The following is a 23,020-nucleotide window of genomic DNA, read 5'->3' as shown; positions in this document are numbered from 1 at the left end:
GCTCCTCTTATTACCAGGGGCTGAGTGGATACCTGGGGTCTAGACAGTCACCTGAGGCCATGTTGGTGTCTTAGAGCCTTGCTGCCTGCAGGGTCATACTGATCTGGGTGACCTGTGCTGCCTCCCGGGCTATTGTAACATCTGGGCTGCAGTTCTGGCCTGTGATGAAGTCTATGACCAGCGTCACCACAGGGGTTAATAGGAACCATTTGTGTTGAAATCCCCTTGGCCCTGGGATAGTTGGCACTGCCTCACAATGGACAATGAAGCAGAAGAGCTGTGCCCCACTCTCGACAGATGGTCCCACCTCTCACCAAAGGCATGGAAAGTTGATCCCACGGCATGGGCCTAGGAGTGCTGGCTCTACCCCTCACCTGAGAGGCAGTCTCAGTGGACAGGACTGACTAGCTCAGCGACCATCTAGATCTACATCCCAGGCCTTGGGTTGGCCCAACCTAACATCTGCCCCATCTTTGACCTCCTAGAAGGTATGAAGGAACTGGGCCTGTGTAACAGTAACACAGGATCATCATGACTCTGGGCAACAGTAGGATATCAGACAGGAGTTTCAGTGAGGTCCAGGAATGATGGTGCACCAGAGGCCTTGAGCCAGTCCATTGACTCATTGCAATCAGCATTTTGTGGTAGGGCTATTTGGAGAAAAGGGTATACTTCATGACACACCACAGCTTCTGATGCCACTAGCATGGATGAAGAGGTGCTGGAAAGACAGAACAAAGTACATTTGGTTTTGTTTGTTTGTTTTTAATTAATTGGGGGGGGGTTACTGAAGGGGTAGGGGCAGATATGGAGGGACTGGTAAGTGAGCGGGATTGGGGTATATGATGTCAAATTCTTGAAGAATCAATACAGAATTATGAAAAAAAGGAAAAAGGAAAAGAAACGAAAAGGCAGTACCCACAAAGCAGCAAGGCAACATGATTATTTTAAAAAGATCACAATTCTCAACTCCTAAATTCAAAGATACTGAATGAGGTAAAATTTCAGATGTACATTTCAAGTTTACTAGTAAAAATGACCAATGACCACAAAAAAGAGAAAAAGAAGAGGCTGAAATACTGGCAGGTAACATGGAAGAAAAAAAAATAAAAACAACATCAGGAAATTGAACTTCTGAAAAAAAAGTGACTAGATTACTTATTTTTACTTATTTTCTTAAAAATTTACAATATATCCTGATCATGGTTTCTCCTTCCCAGCTCCTCACAGATCTTCACATCCCCATACATCTAGCTCTAGACTTCTCTCTCTCTCTTTAGAAACAAATGGACATGTATATATATATCAAATGAACAAAACAATTTAAAAGAAACAAAACCCATAAGAATACAAAATTGGAAACCACAATATACAAGCAAAAGACCAGTAAGATAAAGAAATACCCAAACAAAGCAATATGAGTCAAAAATAATAATATACAAAAGCAATACTGAGTATGGTTTGTGTTGACTTCTACTGCTGGTCATGGGGCCCATCCTCAAGTATGGCTTATATACCCCGTGAGATGCCATTGGTGAAAACTAAGTTTTCCTTTGTAGAGGGTCGTGAATGGAAAATAGCTTCTTGGTTAGGAATGGGCGTTCATGTCTACTTCTTTCTCTCTCAGATTGACTTGAACCTGTGCAGGCTTTGCACAGAGTTCATATCTGTGTCAGTCCCATTACATCCAGAAGCAACTGTTTTCCCGGTGGATTTAATTTTAAAATCCAATTACCTGTTGTTTCCAAGAAACAAACCTCACAGACAAAGATAGCCACGAACAGAGAGTCAAAAAATGGAAGTCAATCAAATGGAATGAAACAAGCAAAAAAAGCTGCACAACTATTTTGATATCTGATAAAGTACAGCTTAAGCCACAATTAATAGAAGATAAAGAAGTACATCAAATATAAATGAAGATAACAATGCACCAGGTCGTGGTGGATCACACCTTTAATCCCAGCACTTGGGAGGCAGGTGGATCTTTGAGTGTGAGGCCATCCTGGTCTTCAAAGCAAGTTCCAGGACAGCCAGGACTATATAGAGCAACACCATCACAAAAAATTACCCAGAAACAAATAAAGAGAACAATATATCTAAAACTAAAATTATAATGATTACTATAGATGTGCACCATATATTAAAACTTCCAGTTTCATAAAACAAACACTAATGAACATGAACATTCAATAGGTCCTGATACCTGATATAATAATAGAATACTAGTGGGTGACTTCATTACCCAAATCTCATCTTTACAGGTCATCCATACTAAAAAGCAAGAAAAAAATCAGTTTAATGCTTAGATTGCATGGACATAAGATTTAAATGCAGAATCTTCCAACCAGCAGATGCAACATACACATTCCTCTCAGCAGTTCAAGAGATCTTCTATTAAATAGACTACATTCTAGGCCATAAATCAAGTCTTAACAAATACAAAAGAGTCAAAAATAATTTCCTGATATTCTCAAATCACAGAGGAACACAATTGGAAATCAATAGCCGGAGAAACCACAGAAACTGAGTAAATACTTGGAGACTGACTAATGCATTTTTGAATGACCAGTGAACCATTGAAGAAATCAGGGGAGAAATTTAAAAGTTTCTAGAGTCAAATGAAAATGAGAGCAGAACTTACTAGACTCTTTAGGATAGAATTCAGGAAGTTCTAAAAGGCAAGTTTAGAACTTATATTTAAAATGAGAATAATCTTAAATAAATAACCTAATGATGCAGTTTTAGGTCCTAGAAAAAGAAAAGCAATCCAAGCCCCAAAGCAACAAGTAGCAGGAGATACTAAAGATTAGGGTTGAAATTAATGAAATGGAAAACTAAAACAATAAGATAGAGACTCACTCAGACAAAGAGTTGATTTTTCCCGAAGAATAAACAATATTGAAAACTTTTGACAAAACTAACCAAATGAGAGATCAAAGAGCTAAAATTAATAAGATAAACCAAACCTAGAATGTTACAATAGCTTCTAATTATTTTGGAAATATTTTGGTAATTTGTACTTCAACTAATTGGAAAATCTAGAAGCAATATATTTATTATCTACTATATATATTATCTACTAAAATTAGATCAAGATGCTATTAACAACTTAAACCCTTAATAAGCAATGATATTGAAAACAGGGATGGGAATGTAGCTTACTTGGTAGAATGTTTGCCTAGTATGCAGGAAGTTTAATTCCCAGCATTAAATAAAACTAAATATGTTGATGCCTGCTTGTAATCCCAGCAATCATGATAGAGACAGGAGGATCAGAAATTCAAGGTTATTCTCTGCTACATAGCAAGTTCCAGGCCAGCCTGGGATACTTGAGATACTGGAAATTTGGGTTTGTTTCTTTGCTTCATATAATTTCATTTTTGGTTGTTTATGGATCCTAACAATGAAAAGTCCTTGACCAGAAACATTCAGTGCCAAATTCTTCCAACTATTCAAGGAAGAAGAAATATCAATATTGGTATAACTATTCCATTAAATAGAATGGAAATGAATACTACCAAACTCATGCTATGAAACCAGCATTACCCTGATACTCAAACTGGACAATGGCACACAATAAAGAAAAACTATAATCCAATTTCCCCTTTGAGCAGAAACAGAAATTTTCAACAAAATGCTGAGTAACTGAGTAAGGGTATCTAAGTTGGTTTCATCCCAAAAGAACCAAGAAAATTTCCAAAATCTGAAAAATAGGTTATTCTCTAAAATAGGATACAGAATACTTAATTCCTTTCTTCATTTCTTTTTTCCTTTCCCTCTCCCTCTCTTATTTATTTATCTATCCACTACCTACCTATTTATTTATTTCCTCTGGAACTAACAAAGCATCTGTCTTAGGGTTTCTATTTCTGGGATAAAGCAACAAGACCAAAAGCAACTTTCAAAGGAAAGAATATATTTATTAATTCTTATACTTTCTGGTAATAGTTTAGCAGTGAGGGAAGTCAGGGCAGAAACTCAAGCGGGGCAGGAACCTGGAGGCAGGGATTGAAGGGAAAGCAAAGGGGGAGGGCTTCTTCCTGGGTGGCTGACTGCTTTCTCTACCATACCAGGACCACCTGCGGGTGGTGTCACTACTCACAGTGGACTGAGTCCTTCTATCTCAATCACTAGTCCAGAAAATGCCAAACAGAGATGACTATAAGCCAATCCTATGGAGACAATTTCTCAGTTAAGATTCCTTCTTTCAGATGGTACTAGCTTGTGTGAAACTGAAAAAAAAAAAAAACTGACCAGAACAGCACAAAATAAAAAATAATTTTTCATTGCCTATGATTTTCACCAGTGGGAGAAAACTGTGTGGATCATTTCAGTGCAGTGGATCCCAAACCCACAAATCTTCCTTCAAACATGTTATTCAATATTCATCCATGACACAAATGGCAAATTATTCTGTGTGGAAGCAGCACCTTGCACATCAATATCTGCAAAGATAACATGTGTGTAAGACCTACACACACATGAATAGACTAAAAGGAACTAAGTCCCATTGAGTCACATTGTGGAATATTTGTTTAACTATGTAAACATGTGTTAATGTAAAGATATGTTATATTTGTTTATGTTACAGAATATTTGTATTAATATATAAAGATGTGTTACATTTGTTTAATTATGTAAAGATGTGTTGCTGTTTTACATTGCCTGCCTAAGGTACCGGATAGGTCTAATAAAAAGCTGAATGACCAATAGTGAAGGAGGAGGTATAGGCGGGACTTCTGGGCAGAGAGAGTAACTAGGAGGAGGAATTTAGGTTTGGGGGAAGAAAGACTAAGAGATGCCAGGGGCCAGCCAGCTCGACACAGAGGAAGCAGGAAAGTAGGACATATGGAATGCAAGGTAAAAAGCCTTGAGGTAAAATGTAGATGAACAGAAACAGGTTAATTTAAGTTAAAAGAGCTCGTGGGACAAGCCCAAGCTAAGGCCAAGCATTCATAACTAATAATATGTCTCTGTGCCTTTATTTGGGAGCTGGTTGGCGGCTGACTAGGGAGCCAGTACTGGTGCGCAGTTGTTCAAGACACAACTAGCAAATGAATTGTTCAATTACAGGAATGAGGACTGGATGTTCACGTATTAAAAACAGAGGAGGATGTTTTTAGTCTTATGGTTGCTCTTATGTAACAGTGATGTCGCACTTTTGTATTTTAGTAGATATTTCACTTTGGAATAAAGTAACTATTGTATATTAACTTCCTAATGAATACATTTATAAATCCTAGCAGACTAACACAAAAATGATTACTTCTTTTACAGAAAAAGCCTCTCACCGCCTGTCTTAGGAGGTGAGCATTTCTTGATGTGGTAATGACAAGACTTGGCTCCATTCATCTGATATTCTGCCCATACCAGGGTCTTACATGGCTCTGTATGCAGCCGAAGAGAGGTTTACAGATGGAAGGATGTGGCTCAGCTACCCCATCACTCTGGTCAGCAAGTCACAGACCACTTTAGCTCATATGATCAATACCAAAAACTAATTATACAGACATACCATGGTCAGATTGGGAAATGGACTTCCCAACTGGAAAGGTGCTTCCTAAAGAGAATTAAACTAAGGAAGGAAAAGAAGCATGTATTTTTTTTTCTTAGTGGATGAAATGTCTATATTTATTTATTTATTTTAGACAGGGTTTCTCTGTGTAGAGCTGTCCTGTGGAACTCACTCTGTAGACCAGGCTGCCCTCCAGCTCAATGAGATCCACCTGCCTCTGCCTCTGCCTCTGGAGTGCTGGGATTAAAGGCGTGTGCCATCACCGCCAGGTTGAAATGCTGTTTCATCAATGTTTTTAATCTTACTTTTTCTTCATGAGCAAAGGACATTTCCAAAGTCAGTTCCTGACAATTGAAGTTATCACCTTGAAAATGAGAATTCCTAATGTAAGTTAATCTTTGTCAGTGGGAATATAGACATGGACTATTCGGGGAGTGTAACAGGATTTAGGAATAAAGAGAAACCAGGGTGGCAATAGCAGAGAGCTGTCTGTCTGAAGGGACATCTGACTAGCAGGTGCCTTGGCTGTCTGGTTGAGTATAGTTCCTGGTTGATGTGCACAGTACTTAAGAGTCCAACTTTACCTAAGATGTGTCTGCATTACAATGTTTACGGAACCATACGCAGGCGCTAAGCGTATCTGATAATAGGAAGATGTGCTGTAACTTGATCACGATTCATTCCCCCCCCTCCCCCATATCCCTTAGCGAGGTGCTGTTCTAGCTGAGGACTGAAAGGTCTGTCTGAAAGGCGTGCCTTTAGTTCCCATCTCTATCATAAAACTTTTCATTGTGGCGGTCACTTTCAGCCTCTCATCCAATTTCAAGGGCGCTTTTTCCTGTGCCCAGTTGCACAGCATCTGTGGGCAGCGTGTGGGTGAGCAAGTCTAGGCCTTGAAAGTGAGTATCCCCAGATAAGGTTCCCTAGTCTTTCCTGAAGCAGGCCCTCTTCACCCACGGGTCTTGGCAACCTCCCTCTCTGCCAGCCACCTGGCCAGGGACCAGCTTCCCAAATCTGCCTTGGCAGCTAGCTCTGCTCTTGCCTAGGAGCTGTTCGCAACAACCCCTAAAGGGGGAGATTATACAAACCTCTTAGAGGTCTTTTTACCGTCCCTGAAAATTCCACTGGACTACACGAATTTATGGAAGGACCACTGAGTTGCAGCAGAATCTGGCCACCCACGGGGAACAGCCTCCCTTTGCTGGTGGGATGTCCCCACCCACTCCATCTTTGAGTCGCAGGCCTCTACAGGGTTCTGTCTAGTGTCTGCTCCAGTTCTTTGAAGCCACACAGTTGTCTTACTTCAGCGCCACCAGTCTGCTATTAAAACTTATTTTTTTTTCGGGTTTGAGTTTAATCTAATCCCGGTCGCCAAAACAGTTCTCCCGACTCCATCCCCTAGCTTTTTAAAATGTTTATTAGGCCTTTATTGGGCCCACAGTTCAATTCAGGAAATAGGAAAACCCCCGATATTGAGGGAATTTGAAGACAGGAAGGATGAGAGTTAGAAATTTATTCAGCCTTCTTCACAATTTCCTTGCTGGTCCCTGGGGCTGAGGTAGGCCAGGGTTCTAGAACGTTGTATCCAGAGCCCTTCCTGAAGAGAACCTTCCTTAAACCGGAGCCCTTTAAAAGCAACTCACTGGGCAACCACCTTTTCATTATCCGTCCCTTTTCTTCTTATGAGGGACTGCTGAGATACCTGAGCAAGGCTCAAGGGCCCTGCGCACAATTTGAGCATCTAGTGACTAACTGGAAGGAGCAAGATTTTTGTGTCACCTATCCCCACTAGTGACTGCTTACACGTGTGAACAAGGAAAAAGCGACCTCTCCTGTGTTTTTCCGATTCCTTTTATCTCCTAGGAGACTCGAGGGCGTCCTGGGTCACTGAGTAGTGAGCCTGGGTAGTATAGGCTCCAGTCCGTCTGTCCCCTACCTTGGATAACCAGCCACGGATTTCCACAGCGCCCTAAACACACTTTCGCCGGAAAGCCCCTCTTCCCGTGAAGTTGTGCACGCTTCCTAACCACTCCACCAGCTCTAACCCGCGTCCACCTAGCCCAGGCAGAGCCGCCTCCCCAAGGTAAGCTGTTTACTGGTCGCCGTCCTGGCGATCCTCCCTGGACAGCTGCGGCAGCCACAGCAGCTGCGCCGCAGCCCGGAGCTCCCGGCGCTCCTCCTTCCTCCCTCCCGGTCTCCGATCTCACTTCTGCGGGCCACTCACACACTCGCTGCCGCCGCCACACACCCGGGAGTGTGTGTGCAGGACCCAGGGGGCGGGCAGGCGTGGCGGCACGCCGCAGGCCAGCTCCTCCCGGATCGTGCTCCCCGGTCCAGCCTCCCTCCACTCTGCCCACCTCAGGGACACCTGAGCAGCCACTGGGCGGTGGAGGCTGCAGGCCCGGGGGACCGAGTGGCACCCCGGAGAAAACAGAGCAGGAGGCGGGGCGGCAGCGCAGACCACCGCCTTAGCGGTGAGGGACGCACTCCACAGCCTATGAGATTGTGAAACAACGGCGTGGGGGCGGGCCCGGGGAGGCGGGTCCCGAGGAGGAGGTGGCCCCGGCGCTGGAGGCGGGGGCGGCGAGGAGGAAGGGGAGGAGGCGGAGGCGGGCGCGGTGGTGGCGGCGGCCGGCACGACGGCTGAGGCGAGGTTGTGCCCCTGACTGTGTCCACCGAGCTCAGCGGCTGTTGCCTACGCGTGGAGGAGCAGCGGCGCCGAGAGGCAGAGGAGGATCGCGGGCGAGCGCGGCGGCAGGACGTCCACGGTGGCCGCGGCCCCGGCGGCGGCCGGCGACAATCGGCGTGGGGAAGCAGCGGCGGCCGCAGCGGCAGCCGCCTCTCCGCCACCGGGACGCCGAGGCGCGGCTGGCGGCGCTGACATCCACGGCCCTGCCTCTCCTTCCTCGCCCCCGGCCCTCCCCATGTGATCGGTCTTAATCCCGACCGTGTGCGCGCGTGGGGGCTCCATTGCGCGGCGCCCGGTGTCGGTGCCGGGGTGGGTGCTCGCGTGCGCTTCTCCTCCCCATCCCCCGCCCCGTCCCCAAGAATAAAAGAAGAACCGGGAGGCGTGCTCAGAAAATAAATAAATAACCAGCACACACGCGCAGCCCGGAGCGAGGCGGCGGGGCTGGCGGCGGCGGAGGAGGAGTGAAGGCGGCGGCGGCGGAGGAGGGACGCTCGGAGCCGGCAGTAACTTTCGAGCCAGCCCAGAGCCCGGAGCTCCAGCCGAGCGGTTTGCAGCGCGGCGGCGGCGGCGCTGAGTGTCTGGCCCGCCGGTGCGGTCGGGGTGTGCAGTCGGACGGGACGAGCAGCGTGTCGCTGTCCCCCCCCTCCCGGCCGCTGGAGATGTCCGAGCCCAAGGCGATTGATCCCAAGTTGTCGACGACCGACAGGGTGGTGAAAGGTAAGCGCAGCGCCGCGGCGGCCCGGGGTGCACCGAGTGCCGCAGGCGCCCGGCCGCCCCTCCCCCGCCCCGGTTGTCCCTCTCCGGCTCGCGCCGGGGACCTTCTAGGATCTCCTGCAAGCGGCGATCTCCCCCTCCTCCGCCGCGCCCTGCCCCCACACCGCCCACCCGGCCCCAATAGGGGCATTTTTTTTTCTTTTTCTTTTGCTTTTGCTTTTTTTTTTTTTTTTTTTTTTGTGGACGGGGGGCGGCAGTTGGCAAATGGCTGAGCGCCTGGGAGGCGGTGGCGGGGGTGGCGGTGGCGGGAGGGGGCGCCCGGAGGGGGGGTGACTGCTGGCAGGGTGTAGCTGCTGTGACAGAAATAGGAAGTGGGTGGCTGCTCGCGGGCTTGCATGGGATCGGGTTTATGGTTTGCTCTTTGTAGAGGGAGGGGAGGTGATTTATGGCTTTTAAAAAATTAATAGGGCATTTTTATGTGGCCGTGGCTTGCCGCGGACTGGCTCGCCCGGGCACGGTGCTCCAGGCGCTCCATTGCAGCAGTTCCCCGGGCGCCCCCTCCCCCTCCGCGGGAAGGGCCTGCACAGGACTCGCGAGAGAGCGGGAGAGCGTGGGGGGAGCCCAGCTCCGGCTGCCGCGCGCCGCGGGGGCGGGGGGCCGCGGGGCGGCGTGGGGGCAGCTCCAGGCGGCGGACGACCCGAGCCCCCGCCGCCGCCCCGGGATTTCCCTGCAGGCCCGGAGCGACGCGAGCGGTGGCGGTCCTCCGTCGACCTCCCTTGTCACCCACGGCTGGCTGCCGCCGACCTGTCATTGCTTTTAAAGGGTTCCCTGTTGGTGCACGCCTCTAGGGTGGGAAGCTCACCCCGTTCCCTTCCCCCAAGCTCCTGACACCCCCTTGGTAACGGGCTATTTGATTCTTTTATTGCCAAGGATGACATGTATGTGTACAACTGGCAGAGATGGCTCTGGGTTGCTGGCTAGGAGAAGCCCCGGGGATGCTTGGGGTGAAGAAGGGGACAAAGTGGTTGTCCTTTCTACACTCCTGCGGAGGAGGGATCCCACTCTCCTCACTGTATTTCAATGTGGAATGGGGGAGGGACAGCAGATCCTCAAAGATTAAATAGTGTCACTTATTCTTGGGATTAAGGTCCTGAGCAAAACCAGGATGAGCACCAGCCTGTGCAGAGTGTGCCTCTGAAACTGGGGGTGGTGTGTGTGTCTGTGTGTGTGTTATGAACAGAGATAGTGTCTTATGCAGCCAGAGTTTTCAGTTAGAGTGCAAAGCAATCAAGGCATTTGCTCCAGGAACACTTAGGTGAAAGTAACCCGGCACCCACCGTCCATGATACATAGTCTCTGGAGTCTTAGACAGGATCCTTACTCCTTTTACATTTGCTTGGTTTTTAAAGTTTGTGTGTGTGTGTGTGTGTGTGTGTGTGTGTGTGTGTGTGTTATGTTCTCTTTTATGAGAGACTAAAACATCTCTTCTTCTTTTGGTTATATTAGGTAGGATTCATAGTCAAAATAAAGAGGAGATAGTCCTGAAATAAAAAAAAAAAGATTGGTAATAGAGCTACAGAGGCACAACTATCTTTTCTGCAGGCATGGATCCTTATGTAAACACTCCATGCAAATCCATTCCAAAGAACTGTTGTGTCGGAGGTGTCTGTTGGCTTAAAAATTCAGACCTTTTGTGTACAATACCAGAGAATGACCAAAACTCTGCAACGTATGAAATGGAGGTTTAACTCCAATCAAAATATAACTTGTTTTCTAACCAGCTGGGATGCTAGTGAGTGTTGGTAGTGAAAACCAGTACTGTGTATACGGTCATGGTGCATTCCCTGTTCTAAATCTCAAACTGTGGATTTTTAAGGTGTGAATTTAGATGGACATTGTCATAAAGTAAACTCTGTGAAACTAATTGCTCACCCATTCTCGATGTGTTTACTAGTGAGCATGGCAGAGCCGGGGTCCAGCCGTTTCCTAGCTCTCTTGCCTTATGTTTCAGTGTTGTGTCCTTACTAATGACTTCTCCCATTAGTACATTGGCACACCCATAACTCCACAAAATTTTGATTTATGTATCTTTGCAGAAGTGAATTATAAATGTGGACTATAGATTCAAAGTAGGAAACATTATTCTCCCACCTGCTTTTGACGGGGGTCCTACTGGAAGACTTTGTTTATAGAAAAACAAATTATTGGTGACTCCCGAGTTTGAGGTGGGCACCCTGCCATGGCTTTGGTTCTCTTATGCTTTCTTGCGCGTTTTAACATTTTATGTCATCGGCTCAAAAGTCCTGACACAAGGGTCTGGTCAACAGTTTGTCATTTGTAGGATTTTTCAGGATTAGTATTTTGAGATGATAATCTGTTTTGATCCCCCTTGAATATTATATACATCTTTAACAAGTAGAAAGCAACACATATGCTGACTGGGAAAAATCACAGACTTATTTTTTATGTTAAAATATTCATAATATGTGGCAGGTAAAAACATGGCTTTTACTCCAGATTTTTCTGAGAACCTCATGGCATCTGTCATTCTTGAAATCATTCCTTAACACAGGAAATGGTTTATCTTTGAGGCGATCTCTGTGCTCTTGAGGCCTTGTTTCCTCTTATAAAAGGCATCTGTAGCTGTGTGTGATGCAGGAGTAGTCAGATCGGTCCTCTGGCATGCCGTGGCTTTTTCACAGTTATCTTTATTGCTGTGATCTGGATGACAAATTGCTGTTTACGGACGGCCTCTGCTTGTGGTTTTGTTCATAGTAATATGACAACAGCTTTCTGTGGCTCTCTGGATGTGTGCTTCCTGAAGGCAACTTTCGAGAGGTAGGTTGAGTGTGAGCGTCAACTGTGGTAGTGTCGAGGCTTGTTCAGTCGGCTACTGCATGTGCAGAGCCTTTAAAGTCGAGAGTGAACGAGGCATGGTGGCCGGAGAGATGAGCAGCATTCGCTTAGATGACTTCCAGAAACAATGGCCTCAACTAGCAAATCTGCTGCGGGTTTATTCGACCCATTCTTAAATTTAAAAACAAATATAAAGTTGTTACAATTCAGAGAGAACATTTTGGCATGCTGTTTGTTGGGAGCCAGTGTCATCTGATCCATTCACTTATTTATATTTTTGGAGCATACCCACTGTTTGTTTTGAGAAAGGCTGTATATAGGTTGAAGGTCCACAGGAAACTCCAGAGACTCTTGGCCTTAGTCTTAAGAGTGAGGTTCTAGAAGCTTTTCATCGTGCCTGGCTCACATTAGGTCTTAAAAGTACACAAAGAATACCATAGTCAGTAGAAGACTGAAGTAAATGGTGTAACTAGCCCCCCCCCCCCCCCCCCAGCACACCCTAGGCCCTGGGTTCCTCTGCAGTATGCTCAAAAACTCTATCACAGCTTCGGTCTCCAGTCCCTGTTCCCGTCTGGCTGTCAAGTTTTGCTCTGTGACAGTTAGAAATGTGGGGAGCAGGGTAAGACTGTGATGTCGAGTTTGCGGCAGCATTCTGGCTCTGGACAGTTCTGTCATCTCCAAGTATTTTCTAATGCGCCTTTTACCTTATCCCATACTGATGAGAATAGGAGACATTTCCGAGTCTGGCAGGCTGTCAAAGGGGAGATTCCTGGGAAGACTCCCGTAGGTTGCGCTCCGTTGTCCTCTGCCGATGTTTGCTTTTTACTCGTAGGAGATAGCTGCTGCTCTGCCTTCTCTCACCTTTGAACCCCTTGTCAGGTGCAAGGAGAGACATTCTGGGAAGATGTCTCAGATCATACAAGCAAGAATGTGGAGGAGTCAGGTAGACTGTTACTCAGTAATTGACAATGCAGGCCCTCAGTATTTGTAGCCGAGAAATGCCGGTGTGACTATTTAAAAAGAAAGCAAGAATATGGCATGTCACTAATGGCCATTGTACCTGTACATGGAAACAGAGTAGCAAATCACCCGGGGGGGGGGGGGGGGGGAAGCTATCAAGAAAAGCTCTTTTCAATTTATTTTACTTATATTTTAATTAATTAATTAATCTGCCATCAGTCTATTTGTTTCATTTGTCTGGCCTTCCTTTGGAGCAATTAAATTAAATTAAATTAAATTAAATTCATTGTCATTAACCACCGGTATATGGTGGGTAGGGTTTACATCAGCACTGGCTCTTAAGAAAGGCATTTGCTAGTATAGCTAATACCACAGGTGACACAGTTCTGACATGGATGATGTACTGGAATGAACGGCATACAAAGTCATGCTGCTAATTCTAAATTAGGTTGATACATTCAGTAATATTTGCTTTCAGAATTTCTTGAAAGTAAACACAACGTGAATTCAATGTGATCCAAACAGTTTGTAGGAGACTGAGACTTAGGGAAATCCCAGTGGTTGTAAATGTTACCACCTTTTGAGAAGAACTAAAGACGATGTTGTTTGTTGCTATTGTTGTTTAAAAGTACAGAAACGAACCTTTGCTTAATAGATACTGTAATTTAAAGAGAGCCAGGAAAAGGCAACAGCCTAGCTGCCTTAGAATCTAGTTAATGAGATTTTGCTGACACTGATGTAAGGTAAAAATAACGCCATTTTCAATCAATTTCTTCTTTATGAGCTGTTTAAAATGGTAATTATAGCGATGGGAAAGTATGACTTTGATGCTCTGCAGTCAGCTTGGACAATTGTCATCTTCGGTTTTCTCTTATCTTTCTGTGCCACCGTGTAAAGTTGAAACTAATTATAAAGCCAAAGAGAGTCCCTTTGGAGTGTCATTGTTGGAGGACAGCATTGTTCCCGTTCCTGCCTTTAGTGAATTCTTAGTGAGACTGTGCTGCTGGAAAGTCAGGAATTGTGAAGAAGGTAGGCAAAGAATGACTCAGCGGCGCATTTTATGATCATTAAAAAATAATTGTGTCCGATTTTCAACAATTTACTGGTACAGCAATCGCTTGATATTTAAGAGGGATAGGATGAGATCTTGAATTCTTCTGTAATTGTAGGTTATGTGTTCTAACTTCACAGACCGCTTTTCTTCCATCGTGTGGGATAAAGAAGGCGGGCGTTTCCTTGGCAGCGGGTAATTTACTCATGGCTGACAACAGATTACAAATGACAACATTCAGGTCACTCTAGAATGGTCCCAATAGGTACTATTCAAAGCCGTGCTACTGGCCCCCTCAGTGGCGTGGATCGGCACTTCTCCATAACTAAAGAGAGGGAGGTAGAGTTGGTGAGATGGTGTGGGGGAGACCAGGATGCAGGTAAGCCAATGGCTTCTGGAAAAGTGGCTCTTTTTGCTTGAGCGTAGACATATCTTTTGTGTGATCTAGGATCTTACTGCATTTTCTTTCCCGTTTGCTTTCCTCCACCACGAGCTATGCAGAAACATACTTGCTGTATTAGCAGAGATAGAACATTCTGTGGCTTTCTTTTAAAGTGTGTAACCAGAGGTCGAAATAGTACCCTGTGCTGAAAAGGACTTTGTCTTGAAGTTGCTGCTGCAAGCCTCCATCTGAATTACTGACAGTGACACTCTCCACTGCTGCTGGTTTTTTCTTTCTTTCTTTCTTTCTTTTCTTTTTTTTTTTTTTCTAGGATGTCGTCATCCAGTGAGAGAGAGGGACATGGGCCCTGACATGGGATTTTGGCCTTGGAAGCTAAGTCTTTAGTACTTCAGCATTTTGTTTTGTATTATTTTGTAGGACTTCCACCTCATGTATGAAATTATCAGTTGCACTTTGTCTCTATAGGAAAACATACATTCCTCCCCAATGAGGGATTCTGAAGAGTCTGGTGTACCATCAACTTGGGGACCCATTCGTATTGCTAGGATGTCAAATCCATCTTCAGTGTGTACTAAGGTAGCAGAAACCAGAGTCCCACTTCAGCAAGTAGCAATAGATTATGAAAATGCTCCATCTTTGAAATGAAGGTAGATATTTTGGAAACCATCATAGGAAGGAATAGGAGTGTCCAGTTGCTTTGTCACCCACAGATGTGCTGGGTCATGCTCACCGATAGCTTACCCTGGGAGGTAAAGGCCTCTGGGCTGCAGATTGAACATAACAGGAATGGGACTTTGTGTTTTCCTTTTTATTCCCTAATCCATGCTTTGGCCTCATAGCAAAATACACTGCAGCTTGATTTTTAGGCGTTGGGTTTGGTTTTCTCTGAATTTCAGTGTCTTGCAACTGGAAATGTTGAATATGTCTGCGGAGGATTAAGGTAAATGAGTTGCTGTCAGAAATTTCTAGATGCTGCCTCTGCTCTGTGACATACCGCCTCACTGTGGTTGTCAATTTCAGACGCTGCCTGTGATCTGTGACACACCGTCTTATTGTGGCTGTCAATTTCAGACATTGGTCTACAGTTAAAACAGGAAGAATTATTGTTGGCCTTTAGAGAGAAAGAGAGAGAGAGAGAGAGAGAGAGAGAGAGAGAGAGAGAGAGAGAGTGTGTGTGTGTGTGTGTAAATTAAGAAAAATAATTGTAAGGAGCCATGAAATCTTAAGACACAATGGAAGTCTCTTTCCGCAGCAACCGTGTTTCCTCAGCTTTTTTTTCTCCTTTGGGAGGAATTACTAGTTCTGATTCAAAATGTGCTTTTATTTCTAAGGAATATCGAAATACTTTGGAAATCGCAGTACATTGGATCCTAACCTGTTTCTTCCGTTGCTGTACGTATTTGGAAGTGCATAAAAGTGATCAATATTTGCATTCAGAGTTTTGTTTCGAGAGTTTGTTCCCTCAGACCTGTGGTGTTTACCACACTGCGTTGCCTGTTATATTCCCGGTAAATACTTGGTTAAAGATTGAGTCCTGCAGAGTTTTCATGTGTCATCATAAGCTATAAACAGGGACAAATTATGTGCGTTTTGAGTGTTTTTTTTTAAAGTTCTGTTTCTTTGGAAATGGTTATACATGGTGCCTGGAAAATTCCTTCTTCAGCCCACTCAGGAATGGGAGGCTGAGAAGGTGATCGGAAGCCACAGCTGTGCTGAGGGTGGTTTTTCTTGCTTGGCCATTTGAATTGGCTGTGACTGATGATTTAAAAGTTTATTTAAAAAAAAAAAAACACCCTGAATTTGAACTTTCGCTAGAACTTGAACACTGTTTTGTAATATTTCCTCTTAAAGCAATCATTTTTTGATGTTTGAGAGGATGTTGTTCATCCTATACTGGATTTATTGGTTGATTTATTGTGACACCAAACTTTGATTTCAAGAGAAAATATTGAAAGGGGAAAAACAGCAACAACAACAACAAAAACAAACCCTCCTCTGTGTCCATCTGAAATTACTGTTTTCTGTAGTGTCTGTAACTCAGAAGTGCCATTTTTGCCATTGGGGCTTCTTTGCCTTGAAATACCACTGGACACTGTCCAGCTGGAAGATGTATGGGCCAGAAGAAGTTGAAAGACTACAGCATCAGCTCTGCTGAATCCTCATTTTTGTTGAGTGGGCTTTGAGCCATCTGTTGACATTTGTTTTTAAGAATCGTGTAAGCAATGCCATTTTATCACATTAAATTAAAAGTGTTCTGTGCATTGTCTTAAAATGACAGGACCTCAGTCAGCGTTTGTGATGCTTTTTACAAAGAATTTTTTTGTTGTTGTTGTTAAATGATGAAGTCTATCCTTGCTGGTTTCTTCCATACGTTTCTTGCGATCACAACTGTTCGTTTGGTTACTCAATTTGGACATTCAGTTTTCACTTCAGACTTCTCTCTTGCACCTCTCCTGATGGCTGAAGTCAAGGGACTCAGCCCAGCTCCTGCACTGACCACCTCGTTGGGCACAAGTTTCTGCCATGGTTTGTGAGGTGTCCGCCTCCCCTCCTCAGGAAGTGGAAAGCCCTACAGCATTGGTTCTCAAGCTGGTGGTCCTGACCCCTTTGGGGCTGAACAGAGGTCACCCAAGACCATCAGCAAAACACAGATATTTACGTTACAATTCATAACAGTAGCGAATTAACAATTATGAAGTAGCAACTAAAATAATCTTATGGCTCGGGGGTCACCACACTGTGAGGTGTATTAAAGGAACATAGCAGTAGGAAGTTTGAGAACCACTGACTTAGAGAGAGGGTCCTACCTTGTTTGTCTTTGTTTACTCAACTCTAGCAGAATGACTGTTACACTACAGGAATGTGATTCTTAATTGTTATGTGTATGGATTCATAGGCAAACTCTGAGAGGAATTTCAGGTTTTAAGTTGTGGAGTTCTCTTTTGAAGTTTTCTTCAACTTCGTCAAGATTGACTTGCAGACGTCTGATAATTTCTTGCTTTGTAAGCCACAATTCCATGGATCCCTGTCAGTTAAAAGGTCCAGAGAAGGCCGTGTATGTTGTTGAGTGATGGAGCAAGGCACTGGGCTGCATCCCTGGCACTGAGGACGGGGAAAGTGTATCCATTAATTTTCCTCAGCGGTTGATGGTTGGTGGTGACTTCAGATAAATAATGAAAGCAAGTTGCAGGAAAGCCAAGTGGCAAGCAATTGTGAGGCCGCGCTTGCACAGTGATTGGTGTACACATGCAAGCTTGTAGCTGTGAGTCTGCAAATTAAAACAGATGCAGGAGAAGCCACATTGGGATAGGATGCGGCTGAGTACAAACCCACCAATAACAAAGTTTTGCTACCAGTGTAGGAGCAATAGAGGCTGCACACAATTCTCCAGTACCTAAGCAGTGTCAGAGGAGCTCAGCTATTGAATTCACACCACCTAGGATGCCTAGGAAGTGAGGTGTCTGCCCTAAGCCCTTTTCACAGATGAGCTGGGAACCTGAGCCAGCCACTGGGGATTGTATGTCTTCTTCAAGCAGGTCATCCGGGGCTCTCCGTGCTCCACTTTCTGTTTGGGCTAAAGTATGGGCTCAGATAGCCTGAGGTCAGCTCTGTTTCCCTTCATAGAAATATTCTCATCCCAGGGCATTTAAGATGAAGGGGAACTCCAGTGGCCCGTGTAAAGCATTAATATTATTTTCTGTATCCACCAACAGGAAAGGAATCTTTGTGTTGCTCTCACTTCAGGTCGGGATGCTTCTTGTTGGGCTTTGTGTAAAACTTAGGAGTATGTTGAAAAAGCGAGCTCCTGGGTGATGAAAGGATTGTCAGTTGTGGCCGGAGCAGAGAGATTAGGGATTCTGATTGAGGAAAAGCCAGGTTGCATTTTAACCAAGGATTGGAGTTTTAGGTTGTCTCTGTGTGGGATCCTGCACAGATGAGCCAGTGTTGGGAAGCATCAGGAATTTAGGTCACAAATTAAAAAAAAAAAAAATAACCAGGTTAGGGACATTTAACACCAGAATAGATTATTTTGGCATTTTAGAACCAAATCATTCTGACCCGTTTTGAGTGTAAATGTGAACACACATACTAAAGAACAGTTTGAATTTTGAGATTTTTAATGCTGGAGGTAGCACTGGGAAACAGCTCACGATCTGGCAGAGCCCCACCCTTCTTTATATTTTTATCTCTTAGTCTTATTCAGGTCTGGGTCTGACAAATTTGAGTCTCGCGGTTGGAATGTGCAGCCCGATTTCGGCTGAAGCCAGTGCTGACGTGGAACCCCTGTCCGGCCTTCCTGACGGACGGGCACACTGCCATCGCAGGCACAGATCAAGTGAGAGGGATCTCCCGGCTTCGTCAGGCTCTTACTCACCCTGCCATCCGGGGCCTCTCTGCCTGCGAGAAAGGCTTTCTCCTGTCTGCTGTCTGATTTCTCTAAACCTGCATTTGTTGTGTTCCAAAGACTGCTTTATCTGTTTTCTCTGAGAGAGCTTGTTCCATAGTAAACCAGTACCCTTGTTCCTCAGTCCTCTAGCTGGTTAGCCATGCAGGGTGGTTTCTAGGTCATTCCTGTATTTTATCAGTTGGCCTTTAAATCCAAGTCAGGGTGTTGGAGTTTTTGAAAATGGAGGCATTAATCAATGTTGATCCTGGCCAGCCTGCTTTCATGGTACAGCAGCGCCTTGAGTTGGGGTCTTTCAGTTTGGTTTGGGGCTCTACTGTACCTGAGGCTCAGAAACTTCTCAGAGATAGGCTGTGTCCACCGTGCCGTGTCCCTTGACTGAATAAGGATTGCTACTGTCGTGATATTCTAAGCTTTGAAATTCCTTTTATCTTCTCCCAGTCCCTTGCAGCTTTAGGATGTCTAGGACTTAATCCCCGTAAGGAGGAACATCCCCGAACCTAGAAAGTTATTGTGTCTTGCCAGTGACTTCCTACAGCCTTCCATTCATAATGCGGGCAAGTGACAAAGATGGTCCTGATAGCATAGCAGCCTGGTGGCATGAGAGGGCACATCCCTCGATTAATTTCGCAGCCCTCCAGAGTGGCAGATTAGCATCACACTTGATGGGAGCCACTGTGCCCAACTGAAGGCTGTGGATCAACAGCTCCGAAGACCGTTCAGTTTCATTACCCAATGGATTAAATGTGGTTTGGAAATATGTCTCACTGAGATTTGAAGCCAGCCATGGGCTTGCAGATGTAGTATCAGAGAATGTTGCCGTGCTAACGCTGCTCCGAAGTATTAATTACCGATAACGGTGTACAAACATTTGTGGTTTTTTGTTTTTGCTTTTTTATTTGTTTTTGTTTTTCGAGACAGGGTTTCTCTGTAGCTTTAGAACCTGTCCTGGAACTAGCTCTCGAAGACCAGGTTGGCCTCGAACTCACAGAGATCCTCCTGCCTCTGCCTCCCAAGTGCTGGGATTAAAGGTGTGCGCCACCACCGCCAGACTTGTACAAACATTTATAAGTGTTTCACAAGTTGATTCAAGTTCCCCCATGAGAGGGTGCTCTCACCTGTGTCCCGACCAGAAGTGATTGAGCCCCCACTATACCTTATGAATGGTGGTGGGTAAGGCACATAGCCTGCAGCCTGCTCGATCTTGTTTTAAATTGTGGTGTATTCTAGTATTATTCCTGGAAACTGTACTCTTATTTCCCTGAACATGTTGGGGTTCCAGAAAGGAAGGGAAATCTTGGGCCTGCAGTGGGAAGATAACACCTCTGAGAGCCAGGCCTATACACAGAGTAGAGCTTGGGACATGAGGTAGGAACATCTGGGGACATTTCCAAGTTCCTTACAAAGTCACGTCTCCACTGCATCCCCCAACAGCTACCTTGTGTGGACTTCTCTGATGAGTTTTATGTTGAGGAGAAAATTGATATTTTGAAACAAAACTTTCAGACATGGCATTAAAACTTAATTTAGTGAACTTACTACATTTTCTGTACTCTGGTAGTTTCTGATGCCCAGAAAAAGTTATCCCATGACTCAGGAACCCACCTTTCGTAAGTTCCCCTCTGCTTTGTAGACTGCCTTTCCCCCATTCCACTAGGATACTTTGCCTGTGGTAGGTAGCGAGGCTTCACCTGTTGAGTATTAAATGGGTATTGGTCACTTAACAAGATGTTTTTGAATCTATCCATGTTGGTTTTTGTAGGCATCCAACTTTAGTGCCCACCCAAAGTGGCTTTATAATATGTTCTGGGGCCAGGTTAAACTAGGCAGTTTGCAATGGTTAATGCCCAGTGTCGAAGACAAAAGTCAATTTCACATGGCAAAGTAGTCCTAATCACTCCTCCAGAAGAAGGTGTCCCACACTGTGGGAGCACAGGAAAGACAGTGACTGACTCTCTTCAAAGGCTGCAATTCTATTTTTAGCAAAAGGAAAGAGACTCAATCTCAGTTTTCCTTGCTAGGTCAAGTGACACCAAGCCTATTTTATTTTCAATTATATGTGCCCCAGTGTGTGTGTGTGTGTGTGTGTGTGTGTGCCCGCGCCTGCATGCATGTGCATATGGGTGCCCAAGCGGGGACAGAGGATTATGATCTTCCTGAGAAGGTGCTACTGTAGCATGGATTCCGCTTGGTCTTAATAATAAAAACTCAGAGCCAGCTATCAGGGGTTAATGCTGAAGGATCAGAGGAGCACAGTGGCCAGCTACTAGAGAGTTCTCACCTCTACCAGTGTTCAAACCCAAAGGGCGATCCTGTCCTCAAGCTGCCTTCTCAGACTGACTGCTTCAGACTGCACTGCTCCTCAGATTGCACCGAACTCCTCTTTCCTCCCATCTAATATTCTTCTCTCAGCTCTTCATATCTTTGCCCAGCCATGTCCTGTCTCTACCTCCCTGGTGCTGGGATTAAAAGTGTGTGTGATACCAAGTGCTGGGATCACCTTTGTGTGAGCTCTGCTTCTCTTTTAGAATGGATCAATTTCGGGTAGCCCAGGGTGGTCTTGAACTAAGAGGGGTTCGTCTTGCCCCCAAATCCTGGGATTAAAGGTGTGTGCCACCACTGCCTGGCCTTAGTGACTTAATTCTTCACTCTGATCTTCAGGCAAGCTTTATTTGTTAAAACACAAGCAAAATCACTACAACTATACCCAGTTAGTTGTGAGCTTTGTGATGTGGGTACTGGCACTGAATCTGGGTCCTCTGCAAGAGTAGTACCCTTCACCACTTGCCATCCCTATAGCTGTATTATTTCTGAGTAGAGGGGATTCCAAGGGAACTGAGAGGGAATGGGAGTTTGTCCCTGGAGTTTTGCAGCTATTCTAAGTCATGAATGTGTGTAATAAAACACAATCGTGGGCTCATTTTAAAAGTCACCTATTTAGGAGAGAGAAAGAGACGGAGGGAGGGAGAGAGGGAGGGAGGGAAGGAGGGAAGGAGGGAGGGAGATTTTTACCTGGGGTTTTTACCTGGGGGTATTAGTGCACGCCTTTAATCCCAGTGCTTGGGAGGCCGAGGCAAGCAGATTCTTGTGACTTTGAGGCCAACCGGGTCTACATAGAGTTCCAGAAAGTTGGGGTTAGACAGGAGACTTCATCTCTAAACAAACAAACAATCAAGAAGGGATATTTTTGTGAGATGTCTACCTTACCATCCTTTGCCTCTGCAAATACTTGCAGTGAAGAGGCAGTATCAGAACTTGGGAGAGGTGTTAGTTCACCTCTGGATAAAGCTCAATTTCAGCCCTGCATTCTCCATATATCTTGACATGTCCCGGCAGGAAGCCATGTACCATGTTCAATTCATTTTTCTCATTGAAAAAAGCGATGGTGCTAAGTTTGCCAGGTTGGGACAAGGGGAGAGATTACATGCAGCAACGCCAAGCCTGGTGCCAGCTCAGAGAGAGCCTTGGGTGTATGGTAGGTGCTGTCGCTTTGTAGACAGCTCCTTTGAAAGCCCAGCTTTCTGCTTCTAGAAGTGCTTTCCATTAGGTATGTATTATTTCTTGCCCACCACCTCTCCGCATGGTCCACAGGGTCCATTTGCACTGGTCAGCGAAGGTTCTCTATTGTTCCCTTTAGACAGGTTTGCTCCGTGGCTTGACTTCTCCGCTTTGCTCGCAGCTCCTCCTGATGGAGGCCTGCGTGGCGATGTTCTCGTATCTCTTCCCTCATCCTTGCAGGCCGATGTCAGAGGGCCTCCAAGTCAGAGGGCCGATGACTGCCTGTCGACTGATGACATCTATATTTACAACCTGTTTTCTTCCCTCTGGAGCGATTTCTCAAGCCCTATGCCAGTTGCTATGTATGGGTGTGGCGCAAAGAAAGTGGGGGATCTGCTCGGTGTTTCCTGGCCTGGTGGTGTTGCCTCCGTCCTTCCAGCCAGTTAAACGTGTCACTTTGTTCAGACCCTTTAAGTTCTGCAGTCCGGTTGCAGCAGCCTTCGAATACCGCACTCTGTGTTCACTCTGTCTCCTGTGTATGAATTTTCTCACATTGTGTCTAGATTGTGTGTGTGTGTGTGTGTGTGGTGTTAAATGGACAGGTTATACAGGGGCATGTAGCTCAGGCTAGCCTTAAACTGAACGTGTAGCGGAGAATAGCTTTGAGTCTGGTCTGTCTTCTTCACTCTACCTCCCTAGAGCAGGGATTACGGGCTTGCTCTAACATGTCCCGTGTATGTGATGCTGGGGACTGAACCCGTGACTTCATGAGTGCCACCCAGCACTGTACCAACTGAGCTATAACCTTACTCCTAACCATTTATTGATTTTTGTTTTACTCATATGTAAAAATTCATATGCTTCATCCTTATGAATATATGAAGTCTGAAAGTATTTATTATATAGCGCATATTATTATTATATACTAC

At 45.3% G+C, this 23,020-nt stretch overlaps 2 protein-coding genes across 3 annotated transcripts in view; both read left to right on the top strand.

Annotated features, from left to right (window-relative positions):
- The first annotated feature begins 1,035 nt into the window (after positions 1 to 1,035).
- LOC121466086 (basic salivary proline-rich protein 2-like) lies at positions 1,036 to 7,987 on the top strand. Its single transcript, XM_041679654.1, has 3 exons — positions 1,036 to 1,086; positions 7,379 to 7,419; positions 7,525 to 7,987. Exons 1-3 carry the CDS (start codon positions 1,036 to 1,038, stop codon positions 7,985 to 7,987), a joined length of 555 nt encoding a protein of 184 aa, XP_041535588.1.
- Positions 7,988 to 8,107: 120 nt separating this feature from the next.
- Positions 8,108 to 23,020, top strand: part of Ppp3ca (protein phosphatase 3 catalytic subunit alpha) — a 276,261-nt gene continuing 261,348 nt past the window's right edge. For both annotated transcript variants that reach the window (XM_041659798.1, XM_041659788.1), the window contains exon 1: positions 8,108 to 8,921. In XM_041659798.1, coding sequence (XP_041515732.1) covers positions 8,864 to 8,921 — 58 coding nt within the window. In that variant the 5' untranslated portion in view covers positions 8,108 to 8,863. The remainder of the gene's footprint in view (positions 8,922 to 23,020) is intronic.

Source organism: Microtus oregoni, unplaced genomic scaffold (genome assembly GCF_018167655.1).
Source record: "Microtus oregoni isolate MIOR12 unplaced genomic scaffold, Mior012 000000F_ref0000247, whole genome shotgun sequence".
Classification (NCBI taxonomy): Eukaryota; Metazoa; Chordata; class Mammalia; order Rodentia; family Cricetidae; genus Microtus; species Microtus oregoni.
This window is presented reverse-complemented; position numbering and strand designations above follow the sequence as displayed.

Excerpts from the sequence above, each read along its gene's own strand:
- LOC121466086 (XM_041679654.1), top strand. The coding sequence starts at position 1,036 with ATGACCAATGACCACAAAAAAGAGAAAAAGAAGAGGCTGAAATACTGG. Across the intron at positions 1,087-7,378 it reads AGAGGCTGAAATACTGGCAG|GAGACTCGAGGGCGTCCTGG; the intron begins GTAACATGGAAG and ends TTTATCTCCTAG. Across the intron at positions 7,420-7,524 it reads TCACTGAGTAGTGAGCCTGG|TTGTGCACGCTTCCTAACCA; the intron begins GTAGTATAGGCT and ends CTTCCCGTGAAG.